At 35.7% G+C, this 17,449-nt stretch overlaps 3 protein-coding genes across 9 annotated transcripts; all 3 read right to left on the bottom strand.

Annotated features, from left to right (window-relative positions):
* Positions 1 to 6,995: 6,995 nt before the first annotated feature.
* On the bottom strand, positions 6,996 to 9,300 carry LOC115705578 (aspartyl protease family protein 2). The gene has a single exon (XM_030632948.2). It carries the CDS (start codon positions 8,817 to 8,819, stop codon positions 7,377 to 7,379), a length of 1,443 nt encoding a protein of 480 aa, XP_030488808.2. The 5' UTR covers positions 8,820 to 9,300; the 3' UTR covers positions 6,996 to 7,376.
* A 4,663-nt stretch (positions 9,301 to 13,963) lies between these two features.
* On the bottom strand, positions 13,964 to 15,860 carry LOC115703591 (cyclic pyranopterin monophosphate synthase, mitochondrial). 7 transcript variants are annotated; one of them, XM_061106605.1, is made up of 4 exons: positions 15,609 to 15,860; positions 15,406 to 15,476; positions 14,820 to 14,953; positions 13,964 to 14,701 (listed from the first exon to the last, which is right to left on the bottom strand). In XM_061106605.1, the coding sequence occupies exons 3-4, from the start codon at positions 14,934 to 14,936 to the stop codon at positions 14,111 to 14,113; spliced, it is 708 nt and encodes a 235-aa protein (XP_060962588.1). In that variant the 5' UTR covers positions 14,937 to 14,953; positions 15,406 to 15,476; positions 15,609 to 15,860; the 3' UTR covers positions 13,964 to 14,110. The 7 variants fall into 7 exon arrangements, with proteins under 7 accessions (XP_060962588.1, XP_060962582.1, XP_030486681.2 ...); XM_061106599.1 differs by having other exon boundaries at positions 14,820 to 14,972; positions 15,407 to 15,476; XM_030630821.2 differs by having other exon boundaries at positions 15,406 to 15,503; positions 15,609 to 15,672.
* Positions 15,861 to 16,199: 339 nt separating this feature from the next.
* LOC115704315 (uncharacterized) lies at positions 16,200 to 17,380 on the bottom strand. Its single transcript, XM_030631529.1, has 2 exons — positions 17,043 to 17,380; positions 16,200 to 16,956 (listed from the first exon to the last, which is right to left on the bottom strand). Exons 1-2 carry the CDS (start codon positions 17,378 to 17,380, stop codon positions 16,200 to 16,202), a joined length of 1,095 nt encoding a protein of 364 aa, XP_030487389.1.
* Positions 17,381 to 17,449: the final 69 nt, after the last annotated feature.

The raw sequence follows: 17,449 nt of genomic DNA, 5'->3' as shown, positions 1-17,449 counted from the left end.
CGTAGTGATTTTGATGATGTTTTCCCCTTGGGCCATGCTACATGGAGAATATGATGTCAAATAATAACTTAATTGGCTTACCCAGAAACTTATCATTTTTCTTTTCCTTTTTCACAATAAGAGTTGGGAAATTGTATAGGGGCTAGTTTGTTTTTACCACAGTTTAATAATCATCTATCGCTTTAGATTGCATAAACATACTAAATGGAATTGAATACTTAAAACAACCATGATATATGGTCGATAAAAAACAATGTGAATCCGTTCTTAGTGTCATCAACTAATGTGAAATGAATTATGAATCATTTAATACCGGATCAAAGACGTTCGTCGCCTCCGACAAAGAAAATGCCACCACAATGCGGTACGGGGCCCTGTTGTAAATAGCTTTATTCGACACTATTGTAGTTGTAGGAATTTTACTTGGTGAAATTCCAAGTTTAACCTACACCACTCAAGAACACAGTTAAAACGACAAGGACAAAATTGTCCTTTCAATCAATTAATATAATCAATTCACACGACAACCAAGAATTGGTCGTTTTCACTTGCACGACAAAGGAACTTGTCGTTCTCACCAACACGACAGATCGTTTGATCTCAAAACGATCTGTCGTTCTCCTTTGAATAAAACTCGAGAGTTCAGAGCTAACCCTAGCTCATTTCTCTCCTCGAACCTTCGAGAGTTTCAAACTCTCTCTCTCTCTCTCTCTGCCTTCTCTCTGGTTCTCAAACCCTAGAACCAGAGATCCTTCTCGATCTATTGATCGATCTTACCCAGAAACCTTCCCAGAAACACCCCAAACACACACACACAAATATCAAACATAGATCATTAGGTTAGGGTTAGAAAATTAACACCAGAGATTATAGAGGTTCGCCCTAAATCAGGGGTACGTCCTCTTTGAGCTCGCCTTGAAGACGATCTACAGATCTGCACTATTTGATGAAGATTGATACAAAAGGTGAGAAATCCAAGTCACAGAACTTTGACTGGTATTTCAGATTGTCTCTCTTTTTTCTTTTATGTGTTTATCTCTCTGTATTTTCTTATTTCTCACTCACTAACACTTTTTCTTTCTTTGCATGAACTTGGAACACTGAGATTTGGAGCTGAAGCTTCCAGATCTGGAAATCTGGGTTCGAGTTTCTGGTATCTCTCAACTGAGAGATCTGGTATGGCTCTAGTACCCTTTAAATACTTGTAGATTTAGGGTTGATCATAGATCTGGAAGTTAGTTACAATTTCGGTTGTAACTAACAACCAGATCTTGATCCACTAGAGGCGAAGCCACATAGGATCTGTTTTAGTCTTTGTATTCTGTTGTATTTATTTGTATTTTCTCTTCATCTTGTAAAACTGTAATAATAAAAATTACAGTGAGATCTAATTTAACAATTTCCACCTTAGATCTCTTCTGTAATGTTTATTATCACAGTTCTTCGTCCTCAAGGGTCTTAGCTCATAGTGGTAGTGGTCATCCACCACTACCAACCCCTAACAAGTCCAAGCAGTGCTTGAACTTGGTTAAGGGTAGCACCTTAGTACCGATGTCAGAAGGATTCTCTTCAGTGGGAACTTTCTCTATCTGTACAACCTTCTGTGTCACTTTATCTCGTATAATTCTGTCGTGAAAGACAGGATTCTTACACAAGTGGATACAACTCTGGCTGTCTGAGTAGATTATAGGTTCTTCATCTAGTAGTTTAAGTTCTTCTAGTAGTCCTTTAAGCCAAATAGCCTCTTTAATAGCCTCTGTAACAGCTACATACTCAGATTCTGTTGTAGATAATGCTACAACAGGCTGCAGTTGTACTTTCCAGCTGATACAATTCCCCCATAGTGTAAAGAAATAGGCAGAGGTAGATTTTCTACTATCTCTGTCACCTGCATAGTCTGCATCACTGTACCCAGTGATCATTCTGTTGTTGTCCCTCCTCTTGTAGTTTAATCCTACTTCAGTAGATCCCAGTAAGTATCTTAGTAACCATTTCATAGCCTCCCAGTGTTGTTTGCCTGGGTTAGCCATGTACTTACTTAGTACACTAATGGCATAGGCTAAGTCGTGCAGTGCTTACCATTAGGTACATCAACGATCCTTTGCACTAGAATAAGGCACTTCACTCATAGATTCTTTCTCAGCTGTAGTTTTAGGACATTGCTCCTTGCTTAGGTAGTACTGATTAGTCATAGGTTGCTTAGTTTGCTTTGCATTAGTCATAGAGAAATTCTCTAAGACTTTCTTAATGTAGTTTTTCTGATGTAGCCTTAGTGTCCCATGTTCCCTGTCCCTAGAGATGTTAATGCCTAGGATCTTAGCAGCCTTGCCTAAGTCCTTCATCTCAAACTCTTCCCTTAGCCAACCTTTCATTAGGTCAATCCTGGTCCTTTCCTTGCTCACAATGAGCATGTCATCTACATACAGCAGTAAGTAGATGACTTCATCAATCTTAGTGCCTTTGTAGTATAGACAGGTGTCATAATAGCTCCTAGAAAACCCTTTCTTGATCATGAACTCATCAAACCTTTTGTTCCATTGTCTTGGTGACTGTTTAAGTCCATACAGGGACTTAATCAGTTTGCAAACCAAGTCTTCTTTCCCTTTTTCCTCATATCCTTTAGGTTGTTGCATGTAGATTTCTTCCTCAAGTTCCCCATGTAGAAATGCAGTAGTTACATCCATTTGATCAACTTCTAGGTCAAATTGAGTAGCTATGGTAAGTATAATTCTGATGGTTTTATACTTAGCCACAGGTGAGAATATCTCATTAAAATCAATTCCTTCTTTCTGTGTAAATCCTTTAGCCACTAGTCTTGCCTTAAACTTCTTAGGATCTGTCTCAGTAAGTCCTTCTTTGTGTTTGAAAAGCCACTTGCATGAAACTATGCTCTTTCCTTTAGGTTTCTTCACTAGTATCCGTGTTACGTTCTTTCTCGAGAGATTCCATCTCTGTGTCCATTGCCTTGGACCATTTCTTGGCATCTTTATCAGTCATAGCTTCTTCATAGGACTTAGGTTCTGTCATTTCCACTCCCATAGCACAAAAGAATGCATAGGCTAGCACTTCTTCCCAAGCTGTGAAGCTGAATCTCTGTGTAGGTCTAGGAACCCTTCTAGTTCTATCTCTGGTCAGTTGGTAGTCTTGGATTTCCTCATTTTCTTGTCCTTCTTCAGTAATAGGTTCCACCTGAATGTTGTCATCCTGAACTTGGTCATTTCCTACCAAGTTTTCATCTCCCTGAGTATTTTCCACCTGTTCTGGTTCCACCTGAACAGTATTAGGTTGAGTGTTCCTTGTTTGCATGTCCACAGATGTGCCTGCAAGGTTAGTGTCTAAAATAGGACTAGATATTGCATTATTATTAGTAATACAAGGGAATAAATCTTCCTTAAAAACAACATCCCTACTGTTTATGGTTTTAAAACCTTGTTTCTCTCTTACCCATAATCTGTAGCCTTTAGTACCTTCAGGATAGCCTAGGAACACACATTTTAGAGCTCTAGGCTCTAACTTACCTACACTCTGATGTGCATAGGCTGCACATCCAAATACTCTTAAGTTTGAGAGATCAGGAGGCTTACCTGACCAGATCTCCTCTGGTGTCTTGAATTCAATGGCACTGGATGGACTTCTGTTCACCAGGTAGGCTGCTGTTAACACAGCTTCTCCCCAAAATCCTTTAGTGAGTCCAGATTGCAATAATAAGCATCTGACCTTGTTCATCAAGGTCCTATTCATTCTCTCAGCTACCCCATTCTGTTGAGGAGTAATTCTCACAGTTCTGTGCCTTTGAATTCCAACAGAGCCACAATATCTGTTAAATTCATCACTGCAAAACTCTAAACCATTGTCAGTTCTTAGGGTTTTAACCCTTTGATTAGTTAAGTTTTCCATTAGGGTTTTCCATTGTATGAATTTAGATAGAGCCTCATTTTTATGTTTAAGCAAAAATACCCAAACTTTTCTAGAATGGTCATCTACAATAGACATAAAATACACATTTCCACCATGTGTTGGAGTTTTCTCTGGTCCCCAAAGATCAGAGTGAACATACTCCAATATATGCTTAGTTTTATGAATGCCAGTTTTAAATTTTAACCTATGATGTTTACCTAGGACACAGGATTCACAGAAATCCACTTTACTTACTCTGTCCTTACCCAGTAGCCTTTGATCACTCATGATCTGTAGGCCTTTTTCACTGATATGCCCCAATCTTCTATGCCATAGAACTGCCTTTAAGTCTTCTGGATTGCTAGTGACTGCAGTGTTGCATTGAGTCACTGGTTCTCCATCTAAGTAGTATAACCCTTCATGTTTGTGGCCTTTGATTATTGTCATAGCACCCTTACTTAGCTTCATTGAACCTGCTTCAATTTTGCTAACAATACCCATGTCATCTAGAACACTTATAGAAATTAGATTTCTAGCAAGATTAGGGACATACCTTACACCAGTTAGGGTTCTGACAATCCCATCAAACATTTTAAAACTTACATTACACAGACATACTATATTGCATGTGTTGTTATTTCCCAGAATTACTTTGCCACCATTAGAATTTCTGTAGTCAGTTAGGATTTCCCTAGAATTTGTCATGTGAAAAGTACACCCAGAATCCAAAATCCAGTCATCTTTAAAAGATGTAGATGCAACATAGACTTCACCACTATCATAGCCATCTGAGTAGTTTGCTTCTTGTTGCTTGTCATTTTGCTGTCTGTTTTGATCTGATCTTTACGGAAACCTTCCACCTTTCTTGTTCTTGTATTTGTTGTTGTAGAAATAGCAGTCTTTCTTATAGTGTCCAGGTTTTCCACAATAGAAACACCCTGTAGAATCACCAGAATCTCTTGATGGTGATCTACTCTTCCCTTTGTTTGAGTTTCTATGATGATGTGCACTATTACTTCTACCCCTGTTCTGGTAGGATTTCTTGTGAGATGGCCTTCCCCTACTTAGGTTCATTTCACCATGTCGATTGGATTTTTCACTCTTCATCTCTAAGTCTTTAGATTTTAGGGTGAGATGACTTCATCAAGTGTGATTGAAGTCCTTCCATACTTAATTGCTGTCTTTACCTCTCTGTATGAATCAGGTAATGAATTCAAAATGATTATTGCCTGATTTTCATCACTTAGAGCTTCATTCTCTCCTGAATTTGCCAATTCAATGTGCATTCTGAGAAACTCATCAAGATTCTGATCTAGGGTTTTAGTGTGACTCATCTTAAACCCAAAGATCCTTTCTTTTAGGTAGATCTTGTTAGTTAGGGATTTTTGTTGAAACTGCTCTTCAAGTTTCTTCCAAATTTTAGCTGGTGTTTCTTCTTTATCAACCAATCTGATAATGGCATCAGAAAGGTTGAAAATTATGATTCCAGTGGTTGTTTCCAACGAGTTCTTCTTGTTGAATCTTTGAAGTGTTTTACGGCCATTCAATAGGGTCTTCAAGAACCACTAAGTAATTTACGGTGAGCCAACAGTGATCTGATCTTTCTCCTCCAGATCCTGTAATCACCAGATCCATCAAAACGATCAATGTCAACCTTGATATTGCTCATGTTAGAAAAATCAAAATTAAATTGAGTTGAGTTTAGAAAGATTTGTTTATTATCAGTTTGTGGAATTTTCACAGGTTTCCCACTGTCCACAACGTCTTGTTGTGTTTCTTCTTCTTCTCCCAGTCTTGATCACTTTCTTGATTCTTTCTTGAGTTGATTTAAGCTTGAACCAAAGCTCTGATACCACTGTAGGAATTTTACTTGGTGAAATTCCAAGTTTAACCTACACCACTCAAGAACACAGTTAAAACGACAAGGACAAAATTGTCCTTTCAATCAATTAATATAATCAATTCACACGACAACCAAGAATTGGTCGTTTTCACTTGCACGACAAAGGAACTTGTCGTTCTCACCAACACGACAGATCGTTTGATCTCAAAACGATCTGTCGTTCTCCTTTGAATAAAACTCGAGAGTTCAGAGCTAACCCTAGCTCATTTCTCTCCTCGAACCTTCGAGAGTTTCAAACTCTCTCTCTCTCTCTCTCTGCCTTCTCTCTGGTTCTCGACCACAGAGACCAGAGATCCTTCTCGATCTATTGATCGATCTTACCCAGAAACCTTCCCAGAAACACCCCAAACACACACACACAAATATCAAACATAGATCATTAGGTTAGGGTTAGAAAATTAACACCAGAGATTATAGAGGTTCGCCCTAAATCAGGGGTACGTCCTCTTTGAGCTCGCCTTGAAGACGATCTACAGATCTGCACTATTTGATGAAGATTGATACAAAAGGTGAGAAATCCAAGTCACAGAACTTTGACTGGTATTTCAGATTGTCTCTCTTTTTTCTTTTATGTGTTTATCTCTCTGTATTTTCTTATTTCTCACTCACTAACACTTTTTCTTTCTTTGCATGAACTTGGAACACTGAGATTTGGAGCTGAAGCTTCCAGATCTGGAAATCTGGGTTCGAGTTTCTGGTATCTCTCAACTGAGAGATCTGGTATGGCTCTAGTACCCTTTAAATACTTGTAGATTTAGGGTTGATCATAGATCTGGAAATTAGTTACAATTTCGGTTGTAACTAACAACCAGATCTTGATCCACTAGAGGCGAAGCCACATAGGATCTGTTTTAGTCTTTGTATTCTGTTGTATTTATTTGTATTTTCTCTTCATCTTGTAAAACTGTAATAATAAAAATTACAGTGAGATCTAATTTAACAGTAGTGTTGTGTCTCTTTCCCAAGATTCCAATGTTTCAGTCAGAGAGATTGAATATCTTTGACACTGGATTTAGTGAGATTAGTTACGACTATGTTGGACACGTATAACTCAATTCATCAGGAAAGTAGCATTTTTGGCTCCCTTTAGGACTTGACATGTGATCACAACATGCTAATTTGAGTCCCCTACTTAAATAATGGGATCATAACATTCATATAATTATAAATAAGCACAAATTAAAAACACTTCTAATAAATCTCAGCATTAATTCAGTTGGTATTTCTTTTTTCTTCTTTTCAAAGATATTGATAATGACTTGAATTATACATCACTAGTAGAATTTCTAATTCTCGAATCTAAAACTTATAATGACCAAATTACCCATGTACAACAGTTGTACTAGTAATTCTCGAAAAGCTCATTAGATATTACAGCAGCAAACAACACGTGAATCTTCTTGTAAACTCCAAACTCCCTTACTCTTTTTTATCCTTACATTCCTCACTTTTCCGCGTTGCAATCTAAAGAAAGATTTTTACTTTCTTTGTTGTTTTTTAAATTTAAAAATTGAAAAAAAAAGAGTAGAATAAAGAAAAAGGAGGGAAAGAGATTTTCCTCTTCCTCACTACCAAATCAAGCGCACCCGCGAGGGGAAAACCCGACCCGAGAACCCGCCAAGTCATACACAACCCGAAAACCTTGCTGCTGGATATTTCCGATGATGGACAATCCACCCATTGTTCCGGCGAAGGCGAAACAGAACGTCCCACTACTGTCAACAGGAATCAAGTAGTTCGCCGCCGGCAAAGATACATCAGCTCCCCTGAAATGGAGCACCACCGTCGGAACCTTAACCTCCGATTTGCCAGACAAATCGAAGCAAGTATCGAAGAGAGAGAACTCGGGAGCACGCTTCAAGTTAGGCGCTCCACTACGGAAAGCGTCACGGAGAGCAATGTAAGCGGGTCGGGTCAAGCGAGTCACTGACGTACCTGAGTCAATTATGACACCTCCGTTACCGGCTCCATCGAGCTGGAAGAGTGAGGCGGAGATGCCTCGGACACGTGTCCCGCCCACGCTGATTCCTAGGAGCTCGAGGTAGTAGAACGTGTCCAACTTCGGGTTGGAGAGCAAAGGGGTGAACCGGGCGGTGCGGGAAACGGCCGCTTCACCAAAGACGATGGAAGAAGATTGTTTGGACGAGGCTGACCGGTCCACCAAGCAGTAAGAGAATTTCCGGTTGAACCTGTAACCTGTCTGAGAAGGGAACGACAACCTCCCTCGCCCCAGGCCCAAAAGTCCAGCAGCACCCACGAACAAACCCTCGTCGTCGTGGCCACAACCCAGAGCTACACGCGCCACGCGGGTGCGCCTGAACGTCAAAGTTTCGGTGGAGAACTCTCCCGTGGTGAAGGAGCCGTCGCCGTAGGATACCTGGTAGAGGCAGGACTTTCGTTGATTGCAACCTGGGGAATCGAGCTTGCGGCAGAGCGGAGATCCGCATGCGATCCGACCATATGTGGTGGATTTAACCGGGTCGAATATCGGGTCAGCCTGTGTGTAGCATTTCTTACAAGGGGAACACTGGAGCCAAACTACGTCGCTTCCGGTATCCAGAACCATATAAAGGTACCTGGGAGGCGTACCCACTCCGAGCCGAGTGAAATACTCACCGCTCCCTTGGGTTAGCCCCGAGATGATGGAGCTGCTGAACCCGGATCCGGATCCCGATCCTGCCCCGACTCCACTTCCGTTCCTTGCTGCGACTAACGAGGCAAGAGACCTGACCCGGGTTGCATCGCGGTGCAGCCTGAGGTGGAATAGCTGCTCCGGGGTCAGGTCAGTGGTCAAAGCGTCGATGTGATGTAACTGAAGGGTGGTTTCGGATTCGGATTCTGGGTCTGGATCCGAAGCCGTTAACTCGGTTTCGGGCCATGAGAGCGTTGGTGGAGTTGAGAGGGTGTTTACGAGCAAGGTCTGGTAGTGTGTTGGGTCAGTGAGAGCAGAGGAGAAAGCTACGAAAATGGCGGTGGTGAAGGAAAAGAAGAGAAGGGCATTTCTCGCTTTCCCTTGCATTGTAGAGAGAGAAAGCGAAATTTATGGCAGAAGCCAGAGGAGATGACAGAGATTATAAATAAGTAAAATAAGAAGGCGGTCCTCAATCTTAAAGTGTTATCAGTTTATTTATTTATTTTTTTTTTTTAGGAAGGGAGGATAACAGTTATTCATTCACCCTTCTTTTGTTCAAATATTTTTTTTGAGTAAACAAAATTAATAAAAATAATAATACTTTCTTTTCTTTTGTTTGTTTGGCTCTGCTCTGTTAGTCACTTTCTTTCTTCTTTATTGGGTTTTGATTTTTATTTGTCCTCTTCACACTCGTCAGTGGGTTTACAGTTTTTCAGGCTCATTATTTTTGAGATACCTTTTAAATTGGACCCACTCTTGTCTAATTTTGCTTAATCTTTACAAAATAAACCTTATATTTGTACTGAAATTATGATAGAGTAGTTATCATTGTGATGTGGATAAATATATTGTTGGTTTATTTTATTTTTGTTAACTTTAGATGCATGCATGCCTCGCTACTTATATTAAGGCAGTTATTGCTTTGTGAGGTGTGGTTAGATCAAACTAACATTCATTTTAATTGGTTTTAAATAGGATGACAAATGTCCTAATTTTACTTGGTTTTGCTGGTGAAAAGTTGGGTTTGTATTGATTGTTTTTATTCAATGTTTTACACCTACAATTTTAGCATGGGGAAATGTATTAATTGTTTTGAGTCGTCCTAATTGTATGCTTGCTTTAGTTTACATGGTAAATTAAATAGTTGTGTGAATTTTGAATTTTTCTAAGAAGATAAATTATAAAGAAAAAAGAGTAAAAGACAAAGAAAAAAAAAATTAAAGTATATATTTTTTTATTAAACCAATTTTGATAAATTTTGTTAGAGTATTGTTATGAGTTATAAGTAAGGAAAATAAAATTTGACATTTAATTATACTAATAGTAAAATAATACACAGAAAATTAGTAGACACTAATGCTTTAGCAATTCTTATCTTTTTTTAGGCACATTTTCAATATGTTGGTAAATAAAATTAAGCTTTTTTTTGTTAGATAATATTAAACTATTTTTAAGTTTACCTTGTTCTTCTTTTCTTTTTTGGTTTGTTTGAACCTAAATATTAGAAAGTGAAATTTTTTGAAGTTCATTTTTTTTTTGACATATTTTGAAGTTCATTTTCATGTTCTCATTAAATTTAAAATACAAACAAGAAGTAGTAAATGAAAGTTTACTGTGAAACTCTTTACATGGTGATAATATTTGTAGCATTTAAATATTTCTATAAAAGAAGTTTGAGGATAATAATAACTTAATTTTAGTGGTGCACACTTTCTACTTAAAAAAAAAAGGAAAAATTTTGGTGGTGCACCAGTAATTAGGAAACATAGATATTCATGGCTGAGGTATGGTCCAAACCCAATATTGAAATTTGAAAATGTGGACAGACAAACAAAATAAACCACATAAATTTATCTCTATATTTGATATCTACTAATTAAGTTTATTTGTGAAAGACTCTACGACAAAATCTAAAATATTGGTCATATAAAGCATATATGAATTCACATCCATTTATTTGGTTATTTAAACTCTTTCAAACGAAGTTCATCTAATTTAATTTGTAAAATAATATTAATAATAAACAACAAGAAAATCATTTTAAAACATAAGTCTAGTTCCTCATTCGTAAAAAGAGAAAGAAAAAAATACACAAAAAAAAAAAAACATAAAAGTAACAAAAGAATCATGGTAAAAAAGAAGTTCAAAAAGATAAATAATTAAGCTATTAACCACAAACTTTTGTCCTATTTTTTTTTTTAAATTAAAATATTAACAATGTGATTTGGTGTAAATGTGTAATGACTTGTGATTTTTTTTTTCTTTCTTTTTTTGGAAATGCATGAGCATGACTTATGATTTCTTTTAAGCAATAGAAGATAATTCTTGGGATTTTGTCAACTCAAGTGCCTTCATAATGAAAAGTTGAAAAACAAGATATATACGATTTAAGCCTTTTCAATTATTAACTGTTTTAACTATTCTTTTCTTTAAACCAATTCGATTGCCTTATAGACAAAATCTTTGATTCGTGTAGTTTGCAATTTACTAATATATATGCAATTCCAAAACTAAGAGCATCTCCAAGGATACACTGAATTTAGTGTTACACTATCATTAAATTTGGCGTTAAAAAATATTTTTACTCCAACCACAACACCAAAAATTACACTAAAAAAATATTCCTTATTATTATATATTAATTTTTAATAAAATAATAAAAAAATTAATATCATACTAATTAACAAAAATTGCCACAATTGTTATATTTAAAAGAGTCACATGATAGAAAATTTGAATTTTATTTTCGGCGTGTTAAATTTTTCTAAATTTTTTAAAATTTTGCAAAATGTCTTAAATAAGTATAATGTACACAGACTATAAAAAAAGACTACATAAATCTCTTGAATGTCGAAACAGGTAGGAGTATATCAGTGCGACACTTTTAGAGAAGTGCAGTTTTCGGCGTATTAAATTTTTCTAATTTTTTCAAAATTTTGCAAAATGTATTAAATAACTATAATATACACTATTGTATAAAAAAAATAGACTAAAAATAAGAGTAGATTCGTACATCACTTTTAAAAATGTGTATTGTAAAATTTTTCAAAAAATAATTCTAAATTTTATAATTATAATAATATAATTATATATAAATATTAATTAAATTATAAAAAAAAAAAAAATGCAGTGATCTACAGTGCACGGCATAAATGCCGTGCACTGTAGACAAAACTTGAAAATGGTGGCACAATTGCAGTCTCCTTAGAACAAAACAACGGCATATATAAAATTTTGCCGTGTCCTTGGAGATGCTCTAAACCCAATTTTGTAAATTGCTTTTGCTTCACATCAAAATAAAGGAACAATCCAACTTGAGCACATATACATTTACTTTCTTTTTCTCTTTTAAATAATAATAATAATAACTCGAGTCCTTTACAGCTTTATGTGTAGAGCAATTTCCAACAATCTCGCCGAAACTTTATTTATATGATGAGCCAAATTAATATGAATCATTGTCATTGAGCCCTTGAAATTAATTGTTACTAACGACTTAGATTATGTTTTATTACACCTAACTCATGCTTTCCTTTTGACTTTGGTAGACATGAAACTTCCATTTTCTCATTAATTGATTCCCCAAAATCTAAAAAAAAAAAATGAAAGAAGAGGTGAGGTGAGATGTAAACAAAGAATAATTCATGTACTTCATGCTTGTTTTGTGATTAGCTTCTATTCTAGCTATAACAACAGCAACAACGATCCATTGGGAATTTCCTCGTGACACCTTTGTCTGCATTTATTTTATAAAATCACTTAATTAAAATATACTTTGCATTGGGAATGAAGCTTATGCTAATCTCTCCAAGTAGTCCATTACTACTCTCTAACAAAAAATTGTGATGTTAGTCATTATTGTTCGAGTCAAATGTGAATATAGAGGAAACAGATTAGAAAGGATGGAAATGAAGAGACCTCTTTTTTTAGTCGTTTTCTGTTTTCTTATTCAAACGACAAACAATACTGCACATGGTGGTAGGCCCAAGCTAATAAGTTTTACTATTTTCTGTTTCTTTTTTCTTTCAGATTTTTCCTTGGAAAATATCGTAAGGAAATATCTTCCAGCTTTTCAAGAAAAATAAAGCATGAAATTAATATGATATCTTCTCTTTTATTTTGTTGTGATGGGAAGAAAATTGGTTACTCAAAATTAAGATTATGAAGCTAAACATAAATACTCACAAAGTTAATCTCTTCAAAGAAGGAAATGAAAGAGTCAGTCAGCTGAAGAAAAGAAATGGCAGTAATAATTTTCATCTCATTTGAAGATCATGTACCACTAGGACTATTACTCTTTTCTGACACTATTGGGTGAGTTGGGTAGCACATTAATTTGAGTGGGGGAAAAATATGAAAGCACCATACTCTAAACCCATAACAATGTTTTTTCCTCTTCTAGAATTGGAACTACCAGACTACTAGTGACTGTGTGAGTGAGAAGTAGGTGTAGTTAAGGGCCACTTTGCATTAATATCTACATTTTACAGACATAGGCTATATCGAGAGGTTGTTGAGGTTAGTCACAATGAATATAAGTCGTATTATAGCTTTTCCAATAAATTAAAATGTAAGAGAAAATACTTAAAAGAGAATTAGCAAAACCTCATAGGCAGACCTATATTTTTGAACCAATATATAGTATTTTGAAAAAATAAAAATAATGCACGCCATATATGGGACACCTGACATGTGCACTAAAAAAGCATCTTCATAAAATAAAAAGTGCAAAGCAAAAAAGAGGAGAATCACTCATTTGAAAATAACAAAAAGCTGTTTAGTGTGAACTCAACAAAAGCCATTGAAAATTCTCATATCATTTACTACGAGTTAAAATTGTTGTTGTTGTTGTTTTGGTGTGAACGAGTTAAAATTGTTGTTGTTGTTGTTGTTGTTGTTGTAGTTGTTTTTGGTGTAAACGAGTTAAAATTGTTAAAAGGCTTCAAAAATATCTTTTGTCACATTAGCCATTCAAGGACCAAGTTTAGTCTTTAATTATAAACGGCCAGATTTTAAGAGAGATTAGTAGAGAATAGTGACATTTTCACATTTTTCTTGAACTATATGACAGTTTGTCTTTCCTTTTTTTTTTCCAATTCATGTTTGAACTTACCATGCAGACATAACAGCTGGGAGGAACTTTATTGTTACAAGTTATTAAAAAATTAATTTTTTTGAATTACTATTAGATATTAGTAGTTAGCACTACTTAAAGGTGACACTTTACGATTAGTTAGCAAAATTCGAGAAAAATTATTACATTAAATTATATGAGAATCGATACTTAATTAAACCAATAACGATATTACACCTTGAATGAATGAGTACTAGACACCACAAATGTTTTTTCCGGATTTATAATAAGGCAGCTTTTCCGGGTTTGTAGGAGACTTACAAAGTCTGAGATTACATTATTTCAATAAAAGTTAACAAGTTATACTTCATTTTTTGTATTAAAATAGAAAAGAAATAAAAAACAGCAACAAGTCTCCTACTTGGTTCAACTTCAAACATAATATGTGAAAGCTGAGTATAAGTAATTAAGTATTTCACTTTCAATTTATTGACGATCAATAAACAATAATTACTGAAAAACAAAGACTAGTTTGAAAATGAAAAGAGCCATTTTGGAATGCTTAACATACATATCCTCTTCCCTAAGCTCTACTAAATTACTACTATTGTCTAGACCAATCCCCGCTCTTCCCACCAGTTTTGCTCTCTAGACGTATATCAGTAATCGCGATATCCTTTGAAGCAGCCTTGCACATATCGTAAACTGTTAGCCCAGCAACACTCACAGCTGTCATTGCTTCCATTTCGACACCAGTTTTACCAGTTGATGTAGCTTCCCCTTCAACGTTAACACTCCAATCCTCGGGATTCAGTGTTAGATCAACACGAACATGATTCAAGGTTATGTTGTGGCAAAGTGGAATGAGACTACTTGTGTGCTTTGCTCCAGTAATGCCTGCGATTTTCGCCACACTAAGGACATCTCCCTTTGCTATTTGGTTAGCTAACACCAAATCATACACCTTCTTTCCTAGGATTACCTTGCAACTAGCGATGGCAGTTCTCTTAGTACTTCCTTTCAAAGAAACATCTACCATTTGGGCTTCCCCTGTATTTCCAACATGAGTTAGACCGATTGAACTCTCTCTTTCTTTTTGGAATTCAGCCTGGGGCTCCTGAGCTACTACATGCTCTTCAGTTACAGAGCTGGCAAGATAACTTGAAGGAGGTTCACCAAATACTGACTCCATTTCCTAAAGCCAGGATTTCAATAAGCCAAGCAGTGTAGTACTAGTAGCTAGTGTGTACGTGTGACAACATAGTAAAGTTTTCAAGTACAAATTGGATTTACCGGCTTTAGAGTGCAATTACCTTATTGAGCTCCATTATAGTACTTGAGACATCATGTCTGCTGTTACTGCTACTGCTAATAAGCCTTCTTGAATGAGGAAATGAACCCGCAACTCGTCGAAGAAACATGACAAGCATACAAAACCAAGCTTAACCTTCAACCGCAGAAAGAACCGAAATTTATACATTATCAGTTTCAGAGGCTAAAATGTTAAGGAGACACGCTAAGACACTAGTGGGCTTAATTGATTTCTTTGTATGATCACATTTTTTTAAGTGCATGACAGTTTAGTTAGTTATGTTGGCCTAACTAACATATTACTTAAAACATTTCTAGAGTTTTGTTTTCTGGTTTGGTGAATGAAAACAGCATAATAGACTAGATAAATCCAACACGTAAGAGCAGTTCATATTAGAACCGTAAGTTGATACGCGGTAAAACCCAGCCTTATTCAGGCATTTTGACAAACAGGTGAAGGTCATAAAACTAAACCATAATAAAAGAAAAAAGAGTTTTTGCGAGGAAGAGAAAGGAGAAGATGGGTTTTAGTAATTTCAAATTTTGATGGTTCTATAGCTTCGTAAAAGGTTAAATGTAAAGGCGCACCTTGGCTTTGCGGAGATGGAGAAATTTGGTTACCTTGCCAGTGTGCCAAATGCAAGACTCATCAACGTAGGCTGTATAGACAAAAGCTTACCCAATAACTTTTAAAACAAGGCCAAATGACATAATTAATCAAAGTATAATCAATAACAAGGAAAAAGAAGGGTAGGAAAGATTAAGGAAGAGAGAGATGAAAACGATCATACCTAAGCTCAATTTCTTACAGATTTTTTATTAGGTGCGTTAAACCTTAATTTTTTTTTCTTATATAATTTCATTTTTTTATATATGATAATGATGGATTATATTTAAGTTATTTAAAATATGGAAAATTTTAATAATTTTTAATAAAAAAATAAAATTTAAATAATTTATGTCAATAATATAAAATACAATTGTTTAAACTTATTTTTGACAATTTAGATTATTTTAATTTTTTTAAAAGTTTACCAATGTCTAAAAAAAATAAGATATGCATTATCATATAAATAAATTAAGATTAAAACTCGAAAAATACAAGATTATATGCATAGAAAAAAAAAAAAGTTGAGTTTTTTTCTTTAGTATTAGTATCATCTTTATATTTTTTCAAAAGAAAAAATAAAAATGTGACTCTAAATCTAATATAGAATTTTCCCATATTAATAATAAAACAGTTACTCTTTTCAAAATAATAATAATAATAATAATAATAATAATAATAATAATAATAATAATAATAATAATAATAATAATAATGAAATAGTTTTTTTTTTTTTGACATGAAATATCAACTTCATTGAAATAAAACATTCAAATTACAAAGTGGCAGAAAAGTCTGTCAGAATATCAACATCATGAATGTTACGATCAGAATAGAAACAAGAGCGCCTAGCTACGAAGTGGACAATTTTGTTTACTGATCGTCTAACAAAACAAAAACTAACATTAGGTAGAGAGGATAAGAGAATTTTACAATCATGAGCAATCAGACCAAAGACAGAAGACATTTGTTGATTACTAGAGACTGCTTGGACAGTGAGTAGACTATCAGTTTCCACCTCTACCATATTCCAACCTTTATCTTTGAGCCAACTGAGTGCTTCCTTGACCCCCAAGGCCTCAACAGCCTCAGGCGAGTACGAGCCATGATAGTACTTGGCCACAAAGTCAATGATCCTGCCTTCTGAATCACAAGCTACAATACCGAATCCATATGCATTGTCTTTCTCGAAGATGGCCCCATCAACATTGATCTTGATCGTATTATAAGCAGGTTTAGTCCAGTGCTCAAAGTTGTTTCCATCTCCTATCAAAGAAGAGGATAACAAACTTGTTTTATCTTGAGCATTTAACCAGTGATCAAGAGTAGTCCACGCTGAAGAGACAACATGAGAAGGGGAAGAAGCTTTCTTGTCCCAAACTAAAGAATTTCTTGCCTTCCAAATCGACCAACATAGCATCACAACACGGCAAGAGATGTCTTCATCAAAGCCATGGAACACATCATAAAGAAAGTGTTCGATAGTTCCAACAAAGTTAGCATGGGTAACAATATCAGCCTTTTGCCAGCAACTGATTGCAAAGGGACATCTGAGTAGTATATGCGAAGCAGATTCAGCAGCATGGTTGCATACATGGCACATGGAAGAGACACTTACCCCCTTAGAGATGAGCTGAAGACAGGTAGGAAGACATTAGAGACTGCTCGCCACATAAAGTTCTTCACTTTAGGAGGTATTTTGAGATGCCACAGTTTACGCCAAAAGCCTGAATTGTTTTCCCCAGAACGACTGTTCTTCTGATTTTGCAACAGATTGTAGGCTGATTTGACAGAGTAATGGCCTGATTTCTCACCAACCCAGGCCCAATGATCATTAGTAGCAGAGAAACTGAGGGGAATTCCCAGAATAAGATTCGCATCCCTGACATTAAACATATCTTGCACAAGAGAGACATCCCAACTTCTATCATCCACATTCAAAAGAGAGTTGACCATATAATGGTCAAGACCTGGAGTAGTGGTGGATACAAAAGGATTATTATTGTCAGGGAGCCAAGGATGAGT

Source organism: Cannabis sativa, chromosome 1 (assembly GCF_029168945.1).
Source record: "Cannabis sativa cultivar Pink pepper isolate KNU-18-1 chromosome 1, ASM2916894v1, whole genome shotgun sequence".
NCBI lineage: Eukaryota > Viridiplantae > Streptophyta > Magnoliopsida > Rosales > Cannabaceae > Cannabis > Cannabis sativa.
This window is presented reverse-complemented; position numbering and strand designations above follow the sequence as displayed.

What these genes read in the sequence shown, in the direction of transcription:
- LOC115705578 (XM_030632948.2), bottom strand. Translation starts at nt 8,819, where the DNA reads ATGCAAGGGAAAGCGAGAAATGCCCTTCTCTTCTTTTCCTTCACCACC.
- LOC115703591 (XM_061106605.1), bottom strand. Translation starts at nt 14,936, where the DNA reads ATGCTTGTCATGTTTCTTCGACGAGTTGCGGGTTCATTTCCTCATTCA. An exon ending in CTATAATGGAGCTCAATAAG is followed by an intron (nt 14,702 to 14,819) that starts GTAATTGCACTC and finishes TCCTGGCTTTAG; the next exon opens with GAAATGGAGTCAGTATTTGG.
- LOC115704315 (XM_030631529.1), bottom strand. Translation starts at nt 17,380, where the DNA reads ATGGTCAACTCTCTTTTGAATGTGGATGATAGAAGTTGGGATGTCTCT. An exon ending in TTCAGCTCATCTCTAAGGGG is followed by an intron (nt 16,957 to 17,042) that starts GTAAGTGTCTCT and finishes CTTTGCAATCAG; the next exon opens with TTGCTGGCAAAAGGCTGATA.